General features: G+C 32.9%; 1 protein-coding gene across 1 annotated transcript in view; it reads right to left on the reverse strand.

Annotated features, from left to right (window-relative positions):
* Window positions 1-27,863, reverse strand: part of AGPS (alkylglycerone phosphate synthase) — a 140,126-nt gene that overhangs the window by 15,451 nt on the left and 96,812 nt on the right. The window contains exons 12-19 of the mRNA XM_080798840.1: window positions 27,504-27,555; window positions 23,157-23,233; window positions 20,962-21,074; window positions 14,926-14,995; window positions 12,553-12,614; window positions 8,127-8,216; window positions 3,137-3,236; window positions 851-908 (exon numbers count right to left, since the gene is read on the reverse strand). Coding sequence (XP_080654966.1) covers window positions 851-908; window positions 3,137-3,236; window positions 8,127-8,216; window positions 12,553-12,614; window positions 14,926-14,995; window positions 20,962-21,074; window positions 23,157-23,233; window positions 27,504-27,555 — 622 coding nt within the window. The remainder of the gene's footprint in view (window positions 1-850; window positions 909-3,136; window positions 3,237-8,126; window positions 8,217-12,552; window positions 12,615-14,925; window positions 14,996-20,961; window positions 21,075-23,156; window positions 23,234-27,503; window positions 27,556-27,863) is intronic.

Consider the following 27,863-nt stretch of genomic DNA (forward strand, 5'->3'; position numbering starts at 1 on the left):
CAGAAGAACAAACTGGCTCAGGGAGGAGTCCTGGAGGACACTCCAATATTTAGTTTAGAAGAGGGCAAGCTAGCAAAGGGAAAGCATCTTCATTTTACCAGCACATATGAAATACACTTTGTATTTAGGCTTACCTAGTTTCTTTTTCTAAGCACTAGAGGAAACCAGGTAGTTTAGAGTTTTTTCTATGCAGCTGTAATTTTTGAGCACACAGAAAACAAAAATATGAGAAATACAATAAAAATAAGATTTCTATTTAAATGAGGCAGAATCTTAATAAATTAATACATAATCAAACCTAGCTACATTCAAGTTCAAGTCAATAATTTCTAAAAATAAATCATTTCATCAAACTTGGGAATCTTTAACAAATAAAGACCTATGGGCCTAGAACCCGAAAATGCAAATAAATTACCGAAGTTTTATTGTAACATGATCTGACCTATATTTATTTTGTTACGTGATACTGACAACATGTTAAAAACCTACAGTGAGGAAGTGAAAAAACAATCTGAAAGTCAAACTGATTTACATGTAAGAGCTCAGAAAACAATAAATGTCTATGATGCAGAAATTAAAATGTTGACTCATTTCCGTTTTAACATCTAAAGCTTGGCAAGTAATTAACTTAGTGTCTAAATTAGAGAAATAAGATTTTATACTTTAAAAGAAGAAAAGTAATGTTTAATATTTCTTCTGTGGGTTACCATCACAACTCTAGGCCACCTCAATGACAGACATACAAACTCCCAAGAAATATCAAGTGCCCTCAAATTACGTACTGTTGTGGCTCTCCCCAGCACTTTATCAAACCAATTATTTTTAACAGTAGGAATATTAGAAATTCTACCTCCATGGTGATGCGACAGGCTCCCTCCATTAGCAAGGATTTCTTCTCTAGCAGCTGCCTGTATTTGGAAACACAACAAACAGTTGCTACTTAGGTTTCACTTTGCAGGGAAAGAGTAAAACCCAGCTCCCAAAGGAGGCACATACTTCCTGGGTTAAATAACAAACTGGAAGCCTAATTTTCCTTTCTCTTGGGTTAACTACATTTAAGAAACAATTAAAATATGCAGCCTAGCTTTTTTTTCTAGTTTTGGTTTTTTTTTTTCTAGTGAATGGTCACAATGTCTACAACACTCACTTCAAGATTCTAGAAAACAAAAAGAAGAAAAATGATCAATTCAGCAGCACTACATTGTTAATAATAATAAAAAGTTTTGTGAAGACAGTCAAGTCCTACTCTGAAGTGAACATCTCACTATACCAACAAATGTTACTAGCCCACATTTATTTTAACTGCTTATTTTAACATTTAACTGCTTATTTTATGTCTACAAGAGTACACTAAGCCATTTATCTGCAGCAACTCATTTATTTTCCACTACAGCCTTATGGAATAATTACAATTATCCATATTTCACAGACAAAGAAAATGAGGCTTAGATGGTTAAACTGCTCACCAAATATCATAAAGTGGGCATCAGACTCAAAATCACTTGCAAAGCTACCAGAGATCAACCAGAAAAGCCCTTATAAAGAACATTACTTTTTTTAAAAATTTTATTTTATTTTTTCAGTGTTCCAAGATTCATTGTTTATGCACCACACCCAGAACATTTCATAGGTCAATTCCTGGGACAAATTATGGTCAGACCTATGGACATTTAAGTGCAAAAAAACCCCCTTATTTTCTCCTCCCAACATATTTGACCCTGATTAATCTCCTTATAGAGCATTAAGGTTAGAAAAATAAACACTTAAAGGAAAATACAGAATGACTGAAGTGCAGAGTGGAAAAAAGGGAACAGAAGTAGAATTACATTCAATTCATGAGTATATACCAGCCATGAGATGAAATAGCTACAGTGCCTAGAACTCAGAATTACTCAGGTGTGCGTAACTATCAGGAATTAGGCCAGGGTAGAAGAGGGCCCAAGCAGGACAGATGGACCACATCTCATTGCAAAGTAACTTATATAAAGCCTCATCACTTAGGATTTAGGGTTTTTCAAATGAATCCAAAAAATGCTAGCATTATACCTTCTAACAAATTATTTTAAATAACTATTTTAAATTTAATAAATTATTACATTAATTAAACAAATAATTTTAAATAAGGCAATAACTACTTAAAATTAGTAGTGCTTAGAGAATGGCAGTTTGGATCGGGGAAAAGGGAATAATTTCACTCTTGCAGTAGAGTAGTACAGGGACAGGGCCTTTGAGTAGTCCAAAGGCAACCAAAACACTGAAAGGCTAAACTGATGGAAAGGTATTTGAACTTTTGGGGGTGATAAATACGTTCATTATTTTGATTGAGGTGACATTTTCACAGGTGTAAACATATGCAAAACTCATCAAAATGTACACTCCAAATACGTGCAGTTTTCTGTATTTCAATTATACTTCAAAAAAGCTGTTAAAAAAAAAAAAGGCATAGGAGGCACTGAAAATCATTGCATGGTACTACCTTTGGCAGGCATGCAATAACACTAAGACACTAGGTTTTGAACACTAGTTTAAACGGGAGCACACCTAAGGTTTTAACAAACCTTAGTCTCCTCCCAGTTCCTCCGTAGTCTAGTCTGTCTCCTCAACTCTAGGCATACTTGTAATGACAACTGGAATCTCAAGGCCATTGAAGGAATATTAACAGAAACTAGCAGTAAATGAACCTCAGTGGCCTATGTATAGCTACAGCAAATTATAGAAAATTATAGCTATAGAAAATTATAAAACTAGAATGAGGATATTACAGCAACAAAAAAGCAAGAACATCAGGGCTGCTGACTTCAAGTGCCGCCACCATCAGCAAATGGATGAATTGCCAAAGTGATACCAAGGATTCCTAGTCCTTCGCTATTTAAGTTAATCAGGTTTTATAATCCTGTAAGTAACAACCAAAGAATCACAGGCTACAGAATATTAATTCTAACATCTCTAGAGAATATTAATTTTAAACTCACAATTCAGTATACAACTCAGTGCACCAAATATGCTTCTCATTTCTATGAACTACCAACCAGGTAAGCCTGATTAAAGAGAGTCAAAGTAAAATTCATAAATTGATAGGAAAGTTTATTTAAATTAATAAAAGAATATAAAAGTATACTCATGTATGCAAAATTACCTCTGTTTGTTCAAACACAGTCAGTGGGTCACTTATTCCCCTGTAGTTAAAGGCAAAGTAGAAATAGATACATGCACCTGCATCATAAGTCTGCGTCACCCTATAAAACAAAGAGACAATCCCCACAAGACTTTAAGTGAAATCAGATTTAACATTTAGAAATGTAAAGGTAAGATCATTTAATTTGCTTAAGCCATAATCTCATTCTCTACCCAGACTCTTAACTCCATGGAAGGAATGGAGATTGGGTGGATGAAGGAAACACAGGAACTATTTGTACGATTTTTAACAACTTTTTTTTTTTAGTAAATCTGGATTATTACCCAAAGAATTTAAAAAATTAAAAACAATGTATAGTTCTCCAATTGATCTGAAATAAACAAAAACCCTACCTCCTCAGAAGAGACTGGTTTGGTTTGGTTTTGTTACAAAGTATAGGGAAGTTAATGAAGTCCCCAAACAGACTAGATGGGACTTGGTGATCCATCATAAGCCTTCTAAACTTCCTCAAAGTCAACAAAATAGGCATGAGAACGTAAACCTTGGAAATAAGAGAAATGTTCAAATACCAAAAATAATCAGGCTGGGTAAAATACAGCATCTTCACTAACTTCATATTAATAATTATTAAGAACTTTGGAAACAAATTGAATGATCAGATCAAATGCAGTGACATGGCTTTAAAATACTGTCTCTGAAGGTTTTACACTCCAGGCCCCATATGTGCACATGTTGTATGTGTGTTTACAAACGATACCAAGCACATTAAATTATTAAATCATATATATGACATATATCTGGGCTTTCAAAATGCAATTAGGTGAAGCATTTAAAAGAGGGCTAAGATAATCATAGTCAGATCTGTGAGTGCAATTTACAGAGGTTCCTACAAAGAATTTAATTTAACAGAAGGAGCATACAGAGGAAATACTCTTTTTACTACAACAATACAAACAGAATCTAATCTAAAATTTTAATGGCCTTTTAGGCCAAATGTTAGGTGCCTCAGAACAGAAGAAATGAACTGTTTAACAATGCTACTGTCAATTTGCCAGCTGTGTGTTTCTTCTAGTGTTAATTCACACTCATAAAAAAGATCCCTTGAATGTTTACATTTTAAGTACCAGATTTACAAAGTTTAAGAAAAACTGGAGAACAGTTTTAACTATGAGGGCACTATCATTTAGGAATAATCAAATTTAAATACATTGAAAGGATACCTGAATGAAATGAGTTTATAGCAATTAGTAAAATATGTATCACTCATATTTGAATCAATATCAATAAACAGAAAATACAACTAAATACTAACAGAGCATTACTACCTTCCAACAAATCTAGGATCTATACCACAGAGTTCAGTTTCGATACATAAACAGGCTTCTAAAAGTCATATAACAAAGTTTCACTGATCAGTAACTCAAAGACAAAGTAAAAATAATAAAAAACATTTTTTTGAAAACCTCAATTTGGATCTACTTCAGAAACCGACTCAGGTCTATCTGTACCTTTTAATAGATCAATTCTATCATTTAAGACACTTTAATACCAACAGCTTCCAAAATTATCTGGATAAGTGACAGCATGCCTGCCAAGGTCATTATATTATTCTTTAATTTCTAATAAATTTTTGGAGTTCTTATGTTAAGACTCACTGGCCAGGAATTCCTTCCCATAAAACTTCAGAAAATTTAGGATTAGAATTTCTATTCCAGTATAAAGTATATTTTAATAGACAGAAATGAAATAAATGAACCCAATAAATGTACCCTACAGCTAGTTACTTTCCTTGGGATCTTTGATTTCAATGAGATCTATAATTATTTCAAGTTAATTTTGGAATAAATTTTAAAAAATAGTTTAAAAAATGTATCTCACACATTCAATATTTACATTCAACACACAATAACCTCCTTGGCCCACACTATTAAGCAGCTCAACTCAAACTAAACTAAAATCAAACTCTGGTTAAACGTTAATTTTATCAAGTATGAGATACAAGAACTATATTTAAAATTCCCTACCAAAGCCATTCAAATAACTAGACTGCACATTCTAAATTTTGGTTTTAAAAAATGATCACAGAAGCTGAGCATTTAAGCTTTTATCAGAAAATCATTCTTAAAAAAAATAGCTGCTTAATAAATGACATATGTCAAATTTAGTCTATCTACCTACAATACATAATAAAGAGCCTTAGTTAGAGCCCTTATGAGTTCCTTCTGAAGAGCCAAGACTTGTGCTATCTTGAGGGCAGAATATTTTACTTCCCAATAACTTTGAGTAAGTAGTGGTTTGTCACAGTGATATTCTCATAATGGAAGGGGAGAAGTCTGGACACAAATAGGGAGGTGGGGCAGAAGAAGGAAGAGGGGACAAAATCTATTAAGTGGCTACTTGGTAAAACAAAGGAATAAAAAAATTCTCAACTACAAAAAAATAGATTCCATTATTTAAAGTATTTCAAATTTTACTGGTAACAAATGACTTTTGGATTATTAGGCCTGATTTGCTTTCAGTATTACAGTAGGAGGCATGACAGACCAGACTATCAAAAGAATTAGGCATCAATTTGGGTTCATAATATAAATGAACAGAAAATTTTTTCTTTGACTTTAAGATAAAAATCTTACTTTAAAAGACATCTCCAAATTAAAAAAGAGAGAAAGAAAGAGAGAGAGAGGAAGAAAGAGAGAGAGAGAGAAGGAGAAAGAAAGGTGTATATTGTTACAGCTTTATTTGGAGAAGTTCTCTCCAAGATCAGTCACTAGGCCACCAGCAGGTTTATCGAGTTATAAGCTCTTTATTGTACAAAGCAAGGCCCCTATTTTCCCTTCCTTTAGATAGCAAATGACCAGTCAATAATCCACATTTTGAGCTTTTATGTTTTTAGATTCATCCCCAAATACACTTGTTCTAAAACATGTTAATACATAAATTAATACATAGGTTCAGTACTTCCTGAAATGTCATCAAACCCTGATACTCTCCCTCCCACACAGAAGCCAAAACCACAATTTCGAGTAGATCTTTCAAGCTGACATGAACATTGAATGTCTAAGAAAGAGGATTTCCTCAGATCTCATGTTAGAATTTTTCTTTATTACCCCAGCAAAAGCATAAAAATTTAGCAAATTCTGAAAGATATCTGTCCCAAAGGGGGCAATAAGTAGAACTAGGAAATACAATCTGGTAGTAGGGAAGTACAAGATGAGGATATAAAAGATAGAAAAAAGGAAAAAAATCAAAAGAAATAGCAGTCTGAAAAGCATAGAAATATTTGTAGTCTTACAAATGAAATATATGCAAATTATCATGCTGCATTAAAATATTAAAGAGGACTTAACAACTGGATGGCTTCATGAGGATTTGTCATTGGAGAAGAAAAACAATACCTAAATTTCCCTCACTAGCACTAGTAAAGGTTGTCTACCTCAAGTTTCATGTAATGACCTCACAACAATTCAATGGCATTCATATAGCCCTTCACATGCCCTCTCTCACATTTCAGACTCACAAGCCTCATCAAGTAGATGGTATTACACTGCCTTACTAACGATAAACTCTGAGCTCAAAGAGATTAAATTACTAATAAACAGCAAAACAGCGCCTTCACCTGTCATACACATGTAGTGTTACAAAACAAAGAAACTTAAAAGTAAACAGGAAGTTGCCATGGCCAAACAGCTGGCCAGCAGGGCCTGGTTCTTGAGCTGGATTAGGCCCAGGTCTGCCTTCCCAGGCTAAGATTAAGTGATTCTGAGCAAATCAGAACAAGCATCACAAATAGAAATATACAGAAATGGTATTTTGGTGAAGCATATCTGTTGTTTAGAGTCCCGCATCAGGTACACTTAACAATAAGAATATTACATTATTTCCCAAATTACCTTAAGTTCTAATTTTGCTTCTATTGTAATTTTTGTGTTTATTTCTATAATAAATATTGAGTTATATTCCTGAAAACCACATACACACACACACACACACACACACACACACACACAGGAGAGGCAGTTATGTAACACAGAATGTTTAAAAAATTTTAAAGTGCTAGATAACTACTGTATCATTTATTTTAAGGATCCCCTTCACATAATCTCCCCTAGTTTCCCTTTATTCTCCATTCCAATTAATTCTATAACTTTATAGATAAGTCAAATGCTTGATTCAGTCTTCATACATTTAATTTTCTGGTGTTTTATACAGGTCTTTTAATAAGAAAAGATTGACTACAAAGTGCCCCTTCTCAAGAAAAACCTCCTTTTGGACTGCTGCTATCTGACAAAGAGGACAAGACTTTCAGTTAACTGCCCACTATGGAAGATATCAGCCACATGGAGTGTTTTAAATTTCAATTATTTGAAATTAAATAAAACTTAAAATTCAGTTCCACAGTCACATTTCAACAGCTCCACAGCCACATGTGGCTTGTGGCTACCATAAGAGACAGGGGAGACACAGAACATTTCCATTGCTGTAGAAAGATCTATTGAAAATGACGACTTAATCTTTATCTGGATATTTTGCTCCACTCATTCCTTTATTCTATGCCCATTCATTTAATCAATAACAAAATGGTTAAAAGCGCCTTTTGTCTATTGAAGAAAAAGTTATGTTGAGTGTGTATTAAATTATACTTTCTTGAATATATATGTGATTTACAGCTTCAGTGAATGAAGAGGGAGTACTTCATTTATTCCAGGAGCTCCAAGGTTTGGCTCTGCACTATCATGCCGTCCCAGTAGGGTAGAAGGCTCACTTAAATCAAAAGGTATTCTACACCTAAAGCGCTAAGGACTGCTTTAAAATCCTAGTGGCACAATCCTAAGAAGGTGGCAAAAGGGAAGTTTAGGAAAACTTGCTAAATGGAATAGACTGAAGATATTCCTCAGTTGGCAAATTACATTTCTCCACTAATTAGAAAATGTGGGTTGTTTTTCTTTTCAGGGTAAGTAGTATAAGAACAACAACAACAACAACAACTCACCTGCAGGTAGAAAGAGGAGCAAACTGAACACCCTTCTCTTTGCATTCCCTTGTTATTCGCTCTTTTACGTTTCTGCAGAGATCCACAACCCTAGAAAACATCATTGAACACAATACGAAGTTTTCAAAAAATTTTTAAAAATGTGAATAAAATGCTAGTTTACCCGGCATCCTTCCACTTATAACTTCAAAGGAGCAAAGTTCTTTCTTTTTTTGCCATAGGAAAGGAAGCATACTCAAGAAAAAGCATACTCAAGCCTCCTGAAGGCGGTTTCTTATATTTAGGCAAGCCCAATTTCAAAATAATTTTAATTACAAGATTTGAAAAGCTTTAAAAAAGCCATAATGAACACGTTAAATGAAAATTCAATTCTGGGTTTATAGAAATACCAACCTGTGTCCATGTCTAAAACATTTCCCTTAATATAAAAATAGTAGTCATGATGTTATACCAAATGTCCAATAGCCTACTGTCAAGCACCGAGCTAAAATATAGCTCAACAAAGACTTACTGGACATGAACTATGTGTAAAGCTATGATAGACTGATATTCAAAGTCAATGAAAACAGACAGGTAAGAAATAGTTCTTAAAGGGAAAAGGGGATTGATAATATTCAAAATGTTAATCCTTTTTTCTAAATTTTAAATGAACTTTTTATTTGAAATAGTTTTAGATACAGAAAAATCACAAAAACAGTACAAAGAGTTCCTCTAGTCCCAGTATCCTCTAACATTAACATATTATATTAACCATGACAGATTTGTCAAAACTAAGAAACTGACCTAAGGACATCACTATTAACTAAAACACACACTATATTCATATTTCATCAAATTCCAAAATTCATTTTGAGCACAAAATACTGTTGTTTTAAAATATGAAGGTATCCAATTTCTTTTTTTCTTCAGTGTTCTTTTTTTTTTAAATAAAGAGAACCTTAGGCTTGATTTAGTTATTTATTTATTTTTAAAGATTTTACTTATTTATTTGACAGAGAGAGAGACAGTGAGAGAGGGAATACAAGCAGAAGGAGTGAGAGAGCGAGAAGAAGGTTTCCTGTGGAGGGGGGAACTGGGCTGGATCCCAGGACCCCGGCAAGGATCATGACCTAAGCCAAAGGCAGATGCTTAACAACTAAGTCACCCAGGCGCCCCTTGTTGTTTAGTTTTTGATATAATTTTTAAGGTCCTATTTGGGAGTGGAGGAGATCTAATGGTGACGTATCCATATTTGGGGAACAAGCTCAGGAAAAAGTTCTGAAATAGAAAATGGATGTCAATCAGAGCTTCTAGGGTGGAGATCCAGAGACAAAAGATTTGATAGACAAAAGATTAATCTATTTTTTTTAATATGAGCTGTAACATTTGTTATTACTACATACTCCATTTGTTTTGGAAAATAAAGCTCCTAAGGGACATATAAGCCACCTTATTCTCCAATAAACACGCTGGCTACTGACTGTATTTTAAATCTTGGTTTTTTTAGAATCAGGAGAACAGAAAAGATAACAAAGAAACTCAAAAGGCTGGGCCATCTCTAGTCTAAAGACTGATTTGACTGTGTGAGAACCAATCTGATTAAAAAAACTAATATTTACATGGATTATGCTTTATTAAACACATTAAAGTTACTTATATTTCCAGTAAGAACAAAGAATATACATTAAAATATAAATATGGGATTTTAGTATTTTATTAGCTACTGTAGTAGCATGTCAAATTTTTTTTAATATGGTATCTGCAAGCTTTATAAATTCTGATTGATTTTATGAGAGTTCAAGGCAAACATGATTTATCAAGGTTATCTATGCCTCAATTATGGAATGATAGGATGTATGTTTTTAAAATACCTCTTGTAAAGTATTTGGATTATTGGAATTTATTGTGTCTTTATTTTGAAAATCCAACTTATAAAACAAATACCAGAAATATAAATTAAAGCTACTAAACTTTAAGAGCTACAGGGGTTAATAAAGATTATAAATTTATAAACAAGTTCTTTATCATGACTCTAGAAGATAGAATTTTTTACATAACATTAATTTGTTACATAACAATAATAATAATAACCTACAGTAGTAATAAGGAGGAGATGGAACCAAGAACTTGACTGAATGGTTAAAATCCTTAATGGGATACTTTCTAGAAATGATTTATATAGAGGGGGTTCTGAAAGCATTCTCTCATAGAACTTGTACAAAGTTCAGTCCATTTGGACTAATCATCCTATGGGAAAGAAAATAACTGTGTATACTTTTAAATTCTTACCTGACCTATCACAAATTTAACCCTGTTGACAATTTCCTACTTGAAAAAAAATTTCCTTGGGCTTCTCTCACATCACTGGTTTTCCTCCAAATCCTCTAGGTATTATTCTCTTTTGCTAGCCCTTGTTTGTATGCTCATCCCTTAAATGTTGGGATTCCCTGGAATTCATTCTCAGGCCCTCTTTTTTTTCCATTTACCTATACTACCTATAAGGGTTTGTATTTACTCTCTTGGTTTTAATCCCAAGTCTCATGCCAGTGAGTCTCCAAAATCTTTAAATTTTTAAATTCAGACCTTTTAGACAGCTATTTTTATAGGCTGTATTCTTACACCATTCCAGAGTTCACTCATAGGACTCTGCAGAATATTCATTTGAGCACTTAACAGGTATAGCCATTTTGCTAGGGCCACTGAGAAATACACAAAAACTAGTAAGACAAATAATCCTGTAAGAGACTTATGCATGAAAAGGCCTACCAATCTACTAATGTGTGAGAGTTGAAGATTGATCCCATGGGTTTCTGCTAAACATGGTTTCTACGTAGCTAAATGTTTGAAAGAAAAAGCAAGTTGCTGAATGGGTAACAAGTAAATTTTATGTCAGGAATGTAGCTGCTTTCCATTAATTTTATTTATGAAAACTTCAGCTGATGATATTGTTTTAAATGAAAACAAAACAAATATATAACCCTGTATAAAAGATATTGTCAGTGAGTAAAATAAATATGTAAAAAATACACAAGAAAAGGATTTAAATAGTGAAAAGATAATACGTGATTAGCTTCCATAGCTGCAAGAATAGAAAGACAAATGGCAATCATCAGTTAATAGTAAATGAGGAAATTCATAATGCTGAAGAAGTTAACACTACGCTAACCTACCGTTCCCAGCAAGTAAACATATAAAAGACTAAAATGGTCTTTGAGACAACTATGAATAGCTATCAAATGATATTTGCTGTTCAAAAGTTCAGATGTCAGTAAGCTGATTTTTTTGTTTATAAGATTTATCCCCTTGTTAAAATATAGCATCAAAAACTGAGTAACAGATTGGTACTATACACTTGATCACTGTTTTATAATGCATGGACTATGAACATCCATGCACCAAAAGTTAGAACCCATAGTAGATAAAGAACAAATGCAGAAAAGTAAAAAGTTTTCTGGGGGAGGGGAGTAAAGAGGTTAGAGTAGAACAAAAATGTTAAGATATGTAATATCTACATGTGGATTCATGGGGATGGATCTGTTATATCTTATTTCCTTTATAATAGCTTTAAAATGATTTGTAGATTTTATAAAGAAAAAGTAAAATGTAAGGCATACTCAAATAGAAATGTACCAACAGTCTTAAGAATTTTTATTACTGAATGAGTTAACTCAAAAGTCCCTTTTTAATAAAACCACCTCACATTTGCTCATCAGTTTTTATTATCAATTCCCTAACCAGTATCTGTATGTAAATGTGTATAATGCAAAACCAGAAATTGTACATAATATCTTAAGCTGGATTTCTCTTAGAAATCACTGAAATATAAGTTAAAATCTTACTCAATAGTACCCCTACAAATATCAAAAGCTAAATCATTTGCTACAAAAGAAGGTTAACAGTGGTTTTAAAATTTGGGGGGACTTTTCAGAGAACATTTAAGCTATTAAGCACTTAAAATTTTACACCAAAGCTAGTGAAACTATACAGTGACACTTAAGTGCTCAATAAGATTCTTTAAAACGTAGACTTCAGTAGTTTCTTCTTCTTCTATGGGACATGGACAAATCTGCCTCAAACAAACAAAAAGGCTCACAAATATGACATTCTGAAGAAGATATTGATTTTTTTAAAGACTTATTTATTTTAGAGAGAGAGCACGAGTGGAGGGGAGGGGAGAGAGAGAGGGAGAGAGAGAATTTAAAGCAGACCCTCTGCTGAGTCAAGAGCCCAATGCGGGGGCTCAATCTCATGACCTGAACTGAAAGAGAGAGTCAGATACTCAACTGGAGTATGCCTGGAACCACCCAGGCATCCCAAAGACATTAATTTAAATAAAAGTGTTTCTTTACAAAAATTTAAAAATTTGTATATTCATGTACAAAGATACATTATTTCAGCAACTCCTATAGCATATTTGAATAATATTAGGTATTTTATTATATTTTACCTGTCCCAAGGAGCAGAAGTCTCAAAAGACTCTCCTAATACATAGTATTCCAAACCCAAGTCCTGTTAAAACATATATACAAAAATCAAGATATTACAACAGGCGCAGAAGAATTAATCCTATTGAAATATTGCTAGTATTTCACATAATTTTTAGTATTACCTGTTTCTAATGTAACCTCCACTGCTCTTTACTCTCCACTCCATAAAAGCACTAGAAAGTGGCCCTGAGAGTGAACTATAACCTCCAGGAGGACAGCAACTTTGTCTGTCTTACTGTCTTCTGTATCCTTGTTCCAGGCAATGTGCCTGACACATGGCAGGAATTTAAATATTTCTCCAAGGAATGGAGTCTCTATCTAAGAACTGTCTGTGTACATGCAGAGGATATTAGGACTGATTTTTTAGTAACCTAAACAGCAAATTAAACAACATTAAAAAGTGGTCAGGAGGATGGAAGGACCAGGCCAAAAGAGAAGTGGGGGAGGGGTACTAAAGGAAGAAGGTATCTCTCTCTCCTGAAATCAACTTTTCTTTAAAAACAAATTAGAAAATATAGTGCCTCTCTTTGTAGTAACTAAATAAGATAGGATATCTGGAAGCATCTCTGCTAGGAAAATGTATTTTATAACACACAAGATATAATTCTTATTTGGTAACTAACTTACAATACAAATTTCTTAAAAAAAATAAATAAATAAAAATTTCTTTAACCAGAATACAATTCTGCTTTAATACCAAAACTGGAAAAAGCAATTCATAAGCTACCACAGAAGTGCAAAGATAGGAAGGAAAATTTTATAAGTAGAAAAATCAATACATGTTAAATTTTCACTTCTAGCAAAATGAATCATTTCAATTCTACCACTGATTGACAGGAAAAATCCCCAAATTACTGATCTAAAATATGTGGATTTTCTCTTCTGCATTCACTTATGCAGTACATACACTTGGTGACAAGGTATTAAGCGCTGGGAAAATAAAAAATATGACAAAACAAATAATCACCCTGCCCCAAATCTCAAAATTGCTTCTGATTCCGTTTTAACAGTGTCTATGCTGTACTTGTTACAGTTATATTTCATTTTCTAGAATTCTAAATTCAGTATTATGGGAAAATGGTCAACATACTTAGAGAAAATGCCCAACAAAACACTTATATATATTCAAATTGCTTACTATGGGAGAGCTTGGGTAGTAACAGTCTATAGAGGTAAACATTATTAATAAGACCTAAAATCATCTATTACTTTTCATGATCTGTAAATCCCTTAATCAGAATTTCTAACATAACAGACAAGCAATAAATGTAATTTTCCTTATCAGCATGGAAGAATGGGGTTGCCAAGGAAATCGTATATGCTTCAACTTTACTGCAACCTAAAATTTAGATCTTACCAAGGATTAAATTATTTTTCTAAAGACTTTTTTTTTTTTAATAAACTTGACAGAGAGAGCACAAGTAGGCAGAGTGACAGGTAGAGGCAGAGGGAGAGGCAGGCTCCCTGCTGAGCGGGAAGCCCAATACGGGGCCAATCCTAAGACCCTGGGATCATGACCTGAGCTGAAGGCAGATAGATGCTTAACCGACTAGGCCACCCAGGTGCCCCAAGGATTAAGTTATTTTTAAAATGAGAACACAATCCAAGCTTTCTTAGAGAAGTAAAAACAAATTTTATAAAAGTTTATGTATTTCCTTCAGAACAATTTCCAAGTGAATATTTAGAAAATTCAGCACTTGGGAAAGTTAAATTCTCAGTAGGACATCTGAGGAATGACTTTTTAAAATAAGACTCTTCAAATTACATAAACAAGCAATATTTTCAAAATGTAACCCTAATAAGAGCAAAAACAATTACAAAACTTGAGTTTATTACAGCCAAAGCAGAAAAACAAAACAAAATAAATGAATAAACTTCTGAAAGAATACTTTGCTATTGGTAAGTATAGTAGACTCTTGGTCAACATGACTAATAAAGTTTCTCACAAATAGAAAATCTGGAATTAGAATAATTTTAGACAACTTATTTTATTTAGAATTAATTTTATATAGCAATCATCACCAGTGAACCAATTACTACTTGGAACCAAGTTAAATAACAATTTTTGAAGAGTTAAAGAAAGATTATATATCTTTAGAAGAGACTATGAACCAGTCAGAGTAGAATGACCTAAATAATCTTTAAATTCCTCAAAAACATATAAGGAAGATTTCACTGGGCTTCTGAACACTTGTAAGCTAGTCCTACATTCATATAAAATGATGTGGTACACCATACTAGATTAAAATTTAAGAAAATAATTTTATTCATTCAAAGTAAGGAAAAGTATGGTCTGCAACATAAACTGACAAGGGAAATATGAGGTAACTTACTCGAATGTATGCTATGACATAGGTCAGCAAATAACCTCTCTGTCCATTATCTTCTCCAGCTGCCAATCCACTGTAATTAAAGAACAAACTGTGAATATATATCATATGTATTTATTAAAAATAAATAAAACTAACCAAACTAATATGACATCCGAAGATAACTGCTTAACAGATTAACAAATATTACATTGCATCTCATTTTTATTTTAATCTAATTTATCACAAATGTATCAAAGAGCTGTCAAAAGAATAAGCTTAGGTAACAAAAACCTAAAAACAATTATAATATTTCAGTTTGGTCATTAATTTCAAACTCTTATATCAAACTAATAAAACTGACTCATATGAACTCAACTACTTCTACCCATACTGACAACAGAGAATTAGCCAGGAGAAACAAATTTAAGAAAATTTTAATAAACTTCACAAGCATAACAAGATACCTAAAATACTCTTATTTTATTCATATACTCTTATCCATATATTCATGTGTCATTATAGTCTTATTCACATATAAAGATGTACAATGATGGACTACATCTTCCAAATGCCAAAAAGTTTTTTGCATACTCATACACACTGCATATGAAGTAACAGACACAGTGTTTATTTTATGAAACTTGTAACTTAAATGAGACAAAATATATGTACACAGAAATATTAAAGTTTATGAAGCAACATACAGACAATTTAAAGGAAACAGGTAAGGTTTTATTACTATGAACTATTCATTTCAGTTTGAAAGTAGTTTTATCCACAGAAACTGTATTTGGTGATCTAGTTAGAACTAATCCCATATGACATATTATTCAGTCCAAGCACTCTGCTTTGTGAAAGTCATTCTTATTCTACTATCTTCAGTAAAGAGCTTTCACTTTTGCTTGTTCCCATCATCAGACAGAAATTACATTTTAACTATTCTTAGTCAACTAAAGAAAATTTACCATAAACTCCCAAAGTGCCCATGGAAAAAAAAATCCCTCAATAAAACCAGATAAAAAGAAAAGTGTACTTTTATGTGACTTTCTTGGGTCATAATGGGTGATTAACTTCTCTGTCTCTCTGTAGAATGCCAAAATTACACCTCCTTGGTCTCAAGATGCTGAGCCCTTAATCACAGTGTTGCCTAAGATTCAGGTCTTGAACCTGTGTTATTTGAGTCTTCTCTGGAAGAATCAATTTTCTTATTGCTTCGATTAACACGTTAGAGTTAAGTTTTTGCTTCCCCCTAAGTTTTGCTTGGATTTAGCAGTAAGTAAGTAATATTGCATAGATGTACCCTAATGCTATATAAATACTGTAAGGCAATTTTAGGCTCAGATGTAAGGGCCAAATCAGATTTCCTGACTTAGAATATAGCTGCCTATAAACAAATCAGTATCACCAGGGAAGTGGCAAACACTTGACAGGAGCAGCTCTAGTCTTACAACCACTCTGGAATGGAATACAATGAAATGAAATGGGGGGAGGGGGCGCTATTTGTATTACTAAATGTTAATGACCAAAGAAGACAAAACTTAAAGTCAACCAGTTGAGAGTGAAAAGTAAGAAGAAATAATATAATTCTGGATTGAATATATATGGATTTGAGGTCAGGGTAGGAGGTCAAATAAAGCTCCAAAACAAGAAGCAAACAAGTCAGAAGGTTGCTGTGGCAAAGTAAGTGCATGGAGGAAAATATCTGAGTCTATACCTCAGGTATATATGAAGCAGAGTCAGACACTGAGCCCATGAAAGAAAAAAACACTACTGAGCTAGGAAACAGGAACAATTCATCTTGGGCCTAGCAGCAGAAAGAAAGGACAGTGAAGACTAGCAAAGGGTACAGGACACCTGTGCTGGGAATCCCTGAGAAGGCACGCTCTAAGCAGGTATTTGGTGTGAAGTAACAGGTAGGGACATTTAGTAGACCTGTCTCTCTTAAATCCAGGATGAGAAAAAGTCCTACTTTGCAATCCCATGTCAAGCCATTTTTCTTTAGATCCTGTTCTAACATCTGGTGGGGTGGGAAGATCTGCTTCACTTTGGAATTCAGTGTGACAAACCACACAGAAACATGCATTTTCTTATCCAAAACAGGAAAAAATCGAAGTCATTCTAATTATTCATAAATCCCAAAGGAGAAGAAAAGTCATTCTGGGCTTGCTTTTTGGAATCACAGGTTTTCCGGCAAATTTAGCTTTCTGTAACCTCGATCTCTCTTTCTCTTTCTGTCTCTTTTTGTAACTTTCAGAACTCTATCTTCTAGACAGGATTACTTTAAAATACTATGTATAAACAAGAGTAGGGTATAGAAATTAAATGCTTCTAACTTGCCATTTTGCAGCCATTTTGATATTTAACTTGGGTCCAAGTAGTAATTGGTTCACTGGTGAGGATTGCTATATAGAATTAATTCTAAATAAAATATGTCTAAAATTTTTCTAATTCCAGATTTTCTATTTGTGAGAAACTTTAAAAGTATACTAAGGTTCAAACCACTTTATGGCAAAGTAGCAATATCCATCTCTTACTTCCTACTCCCCCCTCCACAAATCTCAAACATCAATTAACGAGGTTCTTAAACAAATTTAAACCTATTTCATGAGAAAGGGCTGGGAAGACTAATGAAAGAGGAATGAGAGACAATCTTTTTATATAAAAGAGTCATCTGGTGAACCTAATCACTCTCCTGTTGAATTACATTAAACAACTTAAGCACACACTTTAAAAATAACAATAACACATTACCTTAAGTTCTATGATAAATGTCAATACATCTGTCATGATTGCTGACAGGGAATGTTTATTCTGTTTAACCCTTAGAGAAGTGAAAGCATATTGCTAGCAAACATAGATAAACAACCAAAGTATGATTATTCAACATTTGCCTATTATGTTCCATTGGCGCATATGTGCTCAAAGGTATGTAACAGTGTTAGGGTAGGGGTGTAAGGAAAGAAGGAAAAATGGCTAAGATAACACTTAAAAATGTTCTAAACTGTTGGGAGTACTTTATTTAAAATAATCAATTCAAAGCTAATGAGGTGGTAGGAACAGAAGATAAAACAAAAGAACAGAAAATAAAGGATAGATGAATAATGTCCTAATTCAAAATAAAATACATGAACTAAACTAACTAATCAAACTTTAGCAGAAAGAAATTTATGCTGCTTTTTAGCTATGCAGAAGAAATCATTCACTGGGGAGCAAGGGTTGGCCAAGTGGCATCTTAAGTAAGAAAAATATCCCTGAATCTTTCAGTGATTAGAACAAAGAACTAGTGCCTAGGGAGAAACACGGAGAAAACCAGGACTTCTGCTAGAAAACCATACGAAGATATTTCCAAGTATCAAATCAAGTCAAAACCAAAATATCCCTAAGTCATCTGCCTAATGACAGCCTGAATTGTTAATACAGAAGATTTCTGCATCCAAATGAAGGAAACCAGGATGAAAGCACATTAAGAAATTAATTGTAACATAACTAATAAGTAGCAAATAATAATAGCCAAAAAAACGAGACCCCAATCAGAGTTTGAGTTTTAATGATTTGCTCTTGCTTTAAATAGGTATCTCACTTACTATAACCTATTTTAATGGATGATTTTGATATGTTTTGTTTGATATAAACAGATAACTCAAATGAACTCAGTAGTTCTGAGGCTTCAGTATCAGTATCTAAAAAGACCTGGATTCATCTTAAGGAAGTTCATTTTTAATTTCTAAGTTGTAAATGACTGGAATTATATGGGAAAAACAAGACGAATTATATGACAGTAGAATTCATGACAGCTGGCGGCTCAACTTAAAACTGACAAAATGGCTCTGATAAATACCTAAAGATTAAAATACACTGTTTAAAGAGGGGCATAGCAGTTAGGCATATATGAAACAGAATAAAAATTGTTAGGGAAAAATATTCAGTTTCCTTAATTCTTTCAACAAATGTTCAATCAAGCATCTAGTATATACTAGGCATCAGCAGTGATATCCAAGAGAAGATAGGACATGCCCTATAAAAATTATGTCTTACCTCACATGAAAAGGCATTTTGCCATCATCCACCCAGTCCAATAGGAAATGTAGCACATTATTAACTACTAATGATTTTGCTGGCTACTCTGAATTGTAATTACACTTAAAGATACTATAAAGTAGAATTTCTATATATGTGTATCCATGTGTGGGGGTGTGTGTGGGAAGAAGGTTGAGGACCAAGGGATTAAGGTGAAACTAAGCAAATTTACCTTATTTATATAACATGATTCAAATATTATAGTGTACATTTCCCTACAAGTGCTCCTGAACAATTTTGAAACCCAATTAAATATTTAAATATATAGGGCGCCTGGGTGGCTCAGTGGGTTAAGCCTCTGTCTTTGGCTCAGGTCATGATCTCAGGGTCCTGGGATCGAGTCCCACATCGGGCTCTCTGCTCGAAGTGGACCCTGCTTCCTCCTCTCTCTCTATCTCTGCCTACTTGTAATCTCTCTCTCTGTCAAATAAATAAACAAAATCTTTAAATAAATAAATAAATATATATATATATTTAAATATATCAAAATTTTTTTTTAAGTTTCAACCTCTACTATTTAAGGTTAGAACAGAAATAAAAGATTTACTTTAGATATAAAAGGTTTTCATCTAAACCACCTTAATTTTTTCTAACACCATGGATTTTAGGAAATAAGTTTAAAAATCAAATTTTGTATAAACTCCCAAAACTTAGAAACTAAAAAATAGGTACACGTACATTTCAAAAATAAATTCAGAGATCAGCCTATAATCTAAGCCTTTCACTTACTAACTGAACTTTTATAGCACAATTACTCTTAATTAATTTAGTTAAAAAATCAGTAATTACCAGAAAAGGTACTGTGAAAGAGGAAAAGTGAAAGATTAACTAATTTCCTCTTTTACTAAAGAAATTCCACTTGCCAATTTCAGAGTAAGGGAAAAATAAAACCGAGAAACTAATTTACAATACTCAAAAACAGTACAAAAGTAAACTAAAAATTAAGCCCAAGATTAGATCTTTTTCCAAGAATTCTGCATTTAAACACTAAGTTCAGAAAATCCTAAAAATGAAGGGCTGAATATTGCATGTGAGAAAAATACATAAAAGTGAGGCATTCTAAAAGACAAGGCTACAAATTAAGTGCCCATTTATTTTCATTATAGCAAAAAAGGGAAATTAAAGTAAATATTTACAAAGAACTCAGATTAAACATAATGTATATTTTAAGCTCTGAAATAAAAAAGGAAAATGTTATCCAGGAAACTTAGTTTATGTACTTAGAAAGGAAAGGAAAAAAATGTAGTCCTGATAAATGGCATCTTCACTATAGTTCTCATCAATCAATCTCATAATCCATCAAGCAGACAGAAAGAAACCACCCAATCATTATTCAGTTGGTTATAGATGTGAAATGTTTTCTGTTTCTTTATACCAGCACAAAACCGTAAGTGACAAGGGGTGGAGTACAGAAAATTTATCAAATTCTTTTGTTTAAAATATTTCCTTTTAAAAACATATTAATAACATGTTTTATACATATACAATTACCACTACATAGTAAGAGGACTATGAATTTTTCATATTTTACTCTAGTACAATGAAAGCAAACATTATAAAATCAGCATTAATGGAAAAACATAATAAAATATTTAATATATCACATGTATGATCACAAATTTCAGAAGTAAACCAACACATTTTAAGTTGACTATCATATATTACCCAAATTTAATACTTTAAAGGATACATTAACAACTGTTTACAGATACCAGAATTTTATTTATTTATTTATTTTAAAGATTTTATTTATTTATTTGACAGAGAGAGAGATCACAAGTAGGCAGAGGGGCAGGCAGAGAGAAAGGGGGAAGCAGGCTCCCTGCTGAGCAGAGAGCCCCATGCGTAGCTCAATCTCAGGACCCTGAGATCATGACCTGAGCCAAAGGCAGTGGCTTAACCCAGTGAGCCACCCAGGTGCCCCCAGATACCAGAATTTTAGATTAACATTCTCTTGCCATTATGAACTAAAAGCCATACCCAAATCTTGCAGCGATGTCATACACTTGCTTTTCATGTTGGAGAACCTTCTCACGGTCGCCTTCAAATAGTAATGTAGCGACAGTTAGCTGATTTGGATCAAATCCTTTGAACTACCAAAAAAAAAAATTATTACAGATAAGTCTTATCCTACAAAACAGTAAATCAAAATACATTTTGCTCATTTTCCCTTCTGATCTGGGCTCAAAGATACCAACTCTTTAAAATTGAGCTTTGGAATTTTATATGTGAATCAAAAAGAATGTTTAATGCACCTATTCAGGTTGTTACAAATAACAAAGCTATAGGAAACTACTTATTTTCAAAGTATGCCATGGTGTCACTTATAATAACATATGGGTAAGTAATACAACAATAGAACATGTAAGAATTATAGCTGCAATAAAGAAGCAAATAAAAATACCAAATGATAGAATATAATGAATTAGCAAGATGTAACATGAGCAAAAAGTAAATAACAGCATCCTTACATACCAACAATAACTTCTTATCAAATAACATTTTCAAAGGAGATCTTACATATACAATTAAAAACCTACGAATAACCACAAAAAGAAATTTGTAACCTCATTAGGAAAACATGTCTAAAAATGGATTATAAAGACCTATGTTCTAGAATGCCTCAACTAAGCATATAAACCTGTCAATTCTTGCTCAACTTAATATACAGGTTCATTCCAATTCTGATAGAAACCTTAATGGACTTCCTAAGATGGTGAAGAGTTTCTAAAGTTTTTCTAGGTTGATGAACAGTAGGCTATGATGGAAAACAAGGAAAATTCTAAAAAACAAGAACTACACCTATAGCAATTAAATCCACTGAATTTTTCAAGAACAAAAACCCATTTAAAAAAATGTGATACCTTTTTAAAATTCAATTTATATAAACTTAAAAAACAAACAAACAAAAAAAACAGTTCACCTTCTCCTTCCACCCCTCAACCCCTAAAAACAAAAAAAGTTCATCTTCTTTTCCCACCCCTCCCCCTGTCTCTGGCAGTTACCAGTCTGTTCTCTGTATCTATAAGCTTAGTTTTTTGTGTTTTTTTGAATTTTTTTTCCAGATTGCACTTATAAGAGAAATCATACAGTATTTGATACATTAAAATGGAGTCTACGTCCTGAGTCAGTACATAAGATGTCTCAGACATGGCAAGTCAATGTAAGAGAAGCAGGGATTAGTTAACGGTGCTGCCACAACTGGTTAGCAATTGGGGGAGTACAAGGTGAAGGTTAATTTAGAGCTTTATTTCAAATCATAAAACTGAAATAAATTCAAAGAGTAATAAAGATAAAAAATTTTTAATTCCCACTTAACAAAAAAAGCAAGAGAGAAGAAATGCTCCCAACTTAGAAGTGGTTAAATAATCCCAGGAAAAGATACAAAATTTTGAAACTTTTGCACCAAAAAGAAAAACTCTTATTAAAAAGGGAGTCACCCAAATAAATAAATAAATAAATAAAAAAAAAGGGGAGTCACCTGACTCAAAAAATTATTCGCATTTATGACAAAGGCATTAATAATCCCATTACTCAAAGGGCACATGCAAAGTACCAAGGGAAAAAACCACGAAGTTGCCACCCCTGGCAAAATAACCATACTGAACTAATGCAGACAAAAACTATACTAGGAATTACAGGGAAATGATGGGTCTCACTGGAATTTCAATGAGAAACACTAACTAAAATAAAGTACTACTTTCCCCCCCAGATTCAGTACATTTAAAACATAACAGAACACAACTCCCACATGCCATAGCAAGGATGAAACAAAGAAACAGCACCAGTGTGTCCCTAGAGGTAATGTAAGCTGGCATAATCCTTTAGGAAAGGAATTCAGCAAAGATTAAAAAAAAAAATCCATGCTCTCATTTCACTAGATACAGATATCTACTACAAAAAAAAAAAAATCAAACTATAAAAAATCTTACATGCATGAAACTGTTTGATGATATTTTTAGGAATTTCATATCTGGAAAAAAATTATTTCTGAAATTAAATGCATAACTGATTTACTTGATAAAATATGTATTCCAACATAAAAAATAATAATTAAAAATGTACATAGCACCACAAAAAAACATACTTGATAACAGGTACATGTGAAGGGGGAGAAGGCAGAAAACAAAATATCATAAACACTTATAATTTTAGCATTTTATAAAAATTCTTACCTTTGTAATATAAAATTTCTTTAAGCCATCCAAAAATGATGTGAAAATAGAGGAAACCTGAGGTTTAAGAGCATGACCTAAGAAGAAAAAGTTCATAATTTAAATTAATAGTAAATTCTCTTTTTCAAAAGATTAAGAGGCTAGTTTAATTTAGTATCCCAAAAAAGTGAATGTTTCATGTCTCCAATTTTTTAAATCTTCCTACGTTTTATACATAGCATACTGATATTAATATCTACATCTCTTAACTTTATTTTTTTTCAAAAGTCACAACTTTCTGTTATAAAACTTCTCTTGTTTCTTTTTGAACTCAAATTACTATACATAAATACTACATATAGTTTAGGTTATTTTTCAATGGTATAGTTTATACATAGTAAAATCACTTCATTAATTTTTATTTCATTAAGAACAGCCAATGGTGGCTGAGTTTACTTTTATTTTTTGTAATTATGCGAAACCATTCAGAACTATAACCAAATATGCAGTCAATGCCAAGTTTAAGGTTGTTTCTTAATTAATTCTTAATTCTTCCAGAATTCTTGGCATAAAACTAGTAATTGCTTCCTTAATCACACCCAGAGAGTTAAAATTGCCAAAATAACATAAACAGTGTCTCAGAGTCTGTTAAATTAACATCTTTGCCTGCGGATTGGGCTTAATTGAGTGAAAGTCTTTTACTGTTTTCTCATTGTTTTCAGAGTAACAACTTCTTAACTCCCATGACTGTTAGATTAAGAGTCATACATCTGGCCTTAGTGCTAAAGCCCCATTCAGAAAAATGGGGCATACCATTTACAAAGAATTTTTATAAAGAATTTAAAAGTCTCTAGTAAATCTGAAGTTATTTTCAAATAAAAATTTTATTTTTTAAAAACAGCTTTAAGATTTTGGGATGTTGTTTTTGTTTGTTTGTTTAAAACAGAGATCTCTTCTTTAAAATAGGTGCAAACAGCAAAGGAGTTTCTTTGGTGGGGAGGGGAGAGATTTCTAGGGGGAAAAAACAATGACTTGTATTTTTTTTTTCCTCATTCATCTTTTTTTTTTTTTTTTTAGAATCTGAATCTGTTATACTTACTATATTTCTACTACTTACAGTAGGAAATTGTGACATGAAAGACCAAGTAACATAAGTCTTAACCAAAGGTAAAGAGTTAACTATCCATGCTATAACTGAACAAAACAAAAACAACAAAAATGAAGGGCAGATTAGATAGAGATCAACCTAGCAATCTTTTCAAGTTCCTGGATCACATGTTTGGGAAATTTTTTTTCTTTTACTGTACCCTGTCAAAAAATGTTTCTCCAGCATAATCAGTGCCTTAAAAAATACCATTTCTAGAAAGTATAAAGTTAGAAATAACATACCATCAAAATATTCACTTCCTGTCCCAAATGGAATTTATCCTACTTTAATAATTGGAAATGAATAAACATAAATGTGTATATTAGTCATATTCTTGCAAGAAACTGAAATTATCTGTTCCCATATAAGCCTTCTGATCCACACATCTTTACATAATTATGGGGACTCCAAAAGTCACTAATGTGAAATAATCCTTAACGGTCATCTTAACACATGGAAATTTATTTGCACAATTTCCATTAATACTAGTGGGACTTAGTCACATATATCCCAAATAATGAGCTGACATGATAGTTTTGAAGAATAATCATCATAAAAGCGATACTATCCTTAAGTGTGTCAAGCATTAGTAGTCACCTAAGAGGATATGATCTTTTATTTATTCTTAAATTATTGTTGCCTTTCAAATTAATTACATTCTAAATATATTTTGGCTACTGTGTTTTATTTTTTATAGTAAATGAAGGAACTAGGTTTTCAAATTTACTAGTTGAACAGTCTGATTAGTAAATGTGGTGTTGTTACACTGTTAAACATTTTTAGTTATTTAATAAATACCTACATTTCAAAGAAGCAATCTCAAAAGGTGGGAAAAAGTCTTGGGCCTTGGGTTCAAATTTGCGTTCAACCCTGGCTCTACCACATACAACCTGTGGACTTTGGCCGAAATATCTAGCCTTTGAGTCATCTGTAAACTGGGAGTCACTTTCAGGAACAGTTGTGAGGAGTATTTGATAAACTATGATACTGATATTGTGCCTGGCATGGTACTAAGCGCTATTCAAGATTGGTTCACCCTCTTTTGCTAAGTGGATGATTAAGTCAATCAACATCAGAGCCTATCATATGACAGGTGTAGGAGATACAAAAATGATAAAGAAACATCCCCTAAATTTGACAAACTTTAGTTTTTCAGAGGAAATCTACAGATCATTTCAATATACTCAATGATATATATTATTTCAAAATATTAAAACATATCATTTCAATATAATAAATTGAAGGGTTGCATCAGAGGTAGGAGTGAAATTAAAAAACTAACATCTAATAATAAGGCTTGTGCTTTGTTAACAACCAATATGGTACAAATACCGCCAATCAGCTAGTAAAAAGTCCTAGATATCCCTTGCTGTGCTAAGTGTTAATCTTTAGTTGCCTGATCATGGAGCCATGACAAGATATATAGATGGAAAGGCTTCAACAGGTAGTGAGAAATCAAAAAGGTTATAGACAGCCAAGAAGCAGAATCAGATCTGTCTGTTCAACAAATCACTTTAATGGCCATGTAAAGGGTGGCCATGTAAACAGTAGAAAGAAGAGATACAGTCCAGACTAGAGATGATAGAACCTGCTTTAGAACGTGTTCCTAGACAGACCAATGAGAATGTGGAATAGGGACAACAGATGGCCAGAGGAACTTTGCTTTAAACCTTCATTTTAAATGGTTAAAATCCCAATTATAAATAAAATCTAGTCAAATCAGTTAATTTTATAAATATGTCTATGTTTAACATAATTCACTATAATAACAGCATATAAATGGATAACACAACATTATTAATCAGATACATGGCTCTCTTAAGACCTACATCTCTAAATGCGGCCGAAACACACAGAAGTCTTCATTTTCATTTGATTTAACTATTTCATTATTTATAGGACACACTTATCTTAAGCTTCTATCATTTTGAAAATAATTTACTTAAAGGAATAAAAGCTATGGCTTGGAAGAACCTAATTTTAAACCTAACTCTTGATATATTATGAACATGACTTCCTTAAGTTTCTATATAATAATCACTCTTCTCTAAATTAAAATCTAAACTACTTTTAAGTAGAACAAACAAAAACCTGCCTATCTTAGCCATTAATATTTACTACTGAGCAATCATTCCTATAATTTCAGAGACTGCTCTGAAGACTTCAATTCTATAAACTTGGATCCCAAACTCAATTTCAGCATATGGGAAAAATAAAGAAGGAATAAAATTAGAATTAAAAAGATGATAAACTGCATCAGAAAGTCGAATACTTTAAAGCAAAATAAGGAGAAAAAGAAACATGGTTATCTGCTAGTGAATTCTCTACCAGATTATTCCAAATGGTACCTTAAAGGCAACCCACTGTAAGATCTCTTCCACCAAATCATCATCTCTTCCTCTAGACAGTTACTCAATGCACACAGTCAGTCAAATCAGAAATCTGGGAGTTGCTCTCAACTCTTTCCATTACTGAACCTTGGCAAACTGAGCTTTGGGAAATCTCTGCCTTATTCTTTATCTCCATTACTCCTGCCTTGATCAGGGTCCCCAAAATTTGCCTCTTGAAGCATTTCAACTCCTATTCCACACTTGTACCATTCTACTCCATCCTGCATAATGCTAGTAGAATGGAGTTTTCTCTGATGTAAATCTAATTTATTTTATTACCTCTACAAGAAATCCCTCTGCTGACAAGATAAAATCCAAATCGATCCTGCTAAGCCCTAGTCCACCCATCCGGTATCTCTTGCAACAACTCTCACCCACCCTCTGTTTGAGCCATATTGAACTATTTGAAGTACAAACATGCCACTGAGGTTTTACAATTCCATATTTTTTTGCTGATAAGTGAACAATTTGGTAAAGGGAAAAGGCAAACTTATATTCCCCTTTTAAGACTTAGCTTAAGAATTACCGTCTTTTAAGAAGCCTTTCCTGACTCCCCATGTCAACATGCAGCAAAATTCAACAGGCTCAACCACTCCTTCGTTTGCACCCTAGGGTATCCAGTGCACTCTTCTTTCACAACACCCACAATAATCCTACACTCATTCTTTATGTAATTGTCTGTCCTCATTAGACTGAGAGCTTCCTGCAAGACAGGAACTATCACATTCATCTTCCTACCTCTTCACTGAGTACTCTTCCTGGCAGGTAACAGCTGTTTCACAAATTTTGTGGCTTCATGAGCAGTGTTTAAAATGACAACTCCTTACTTACCAAACTGAAACTGTTGGTTGTCCATGAGGCGGATAGATGCAGGAGCACATCTCTATTTTAAAAAGAAGAAAATGTGACATAAATTTAATACTGTAGAGAAGCTAGACAGAATAGAAATGTCATCTTTCTGTATTTGAGATCAAGAGTAGAGTTCCTAGGAATATATACAGTAAAAAAAAAAAATCTTAACTTTTTATATAACTTTAAGATGACAGAACATCAGTAACTTCTATAAAATACTTGGAGGAGAAATCCCCATGTATAATACATACACACATATGTTGCCAAATCTTTAATTTGTCTGCAACTAGATCTTCTTAATGCTTAGCAAAGATCTATGGAAGCACCTAAACAAAATAT

This window comes from Martes martes (genome assembly GCF_963455335.1).
Source record: "Martes martes genome assembly, chromosome: 3".
Taxonomy (NCBI): domain Eukaryota; kingdom Metazoa; phylum Chordata; class Mammalia; order Carnivora; family Mustelidae; genus Martes; species Martes martes.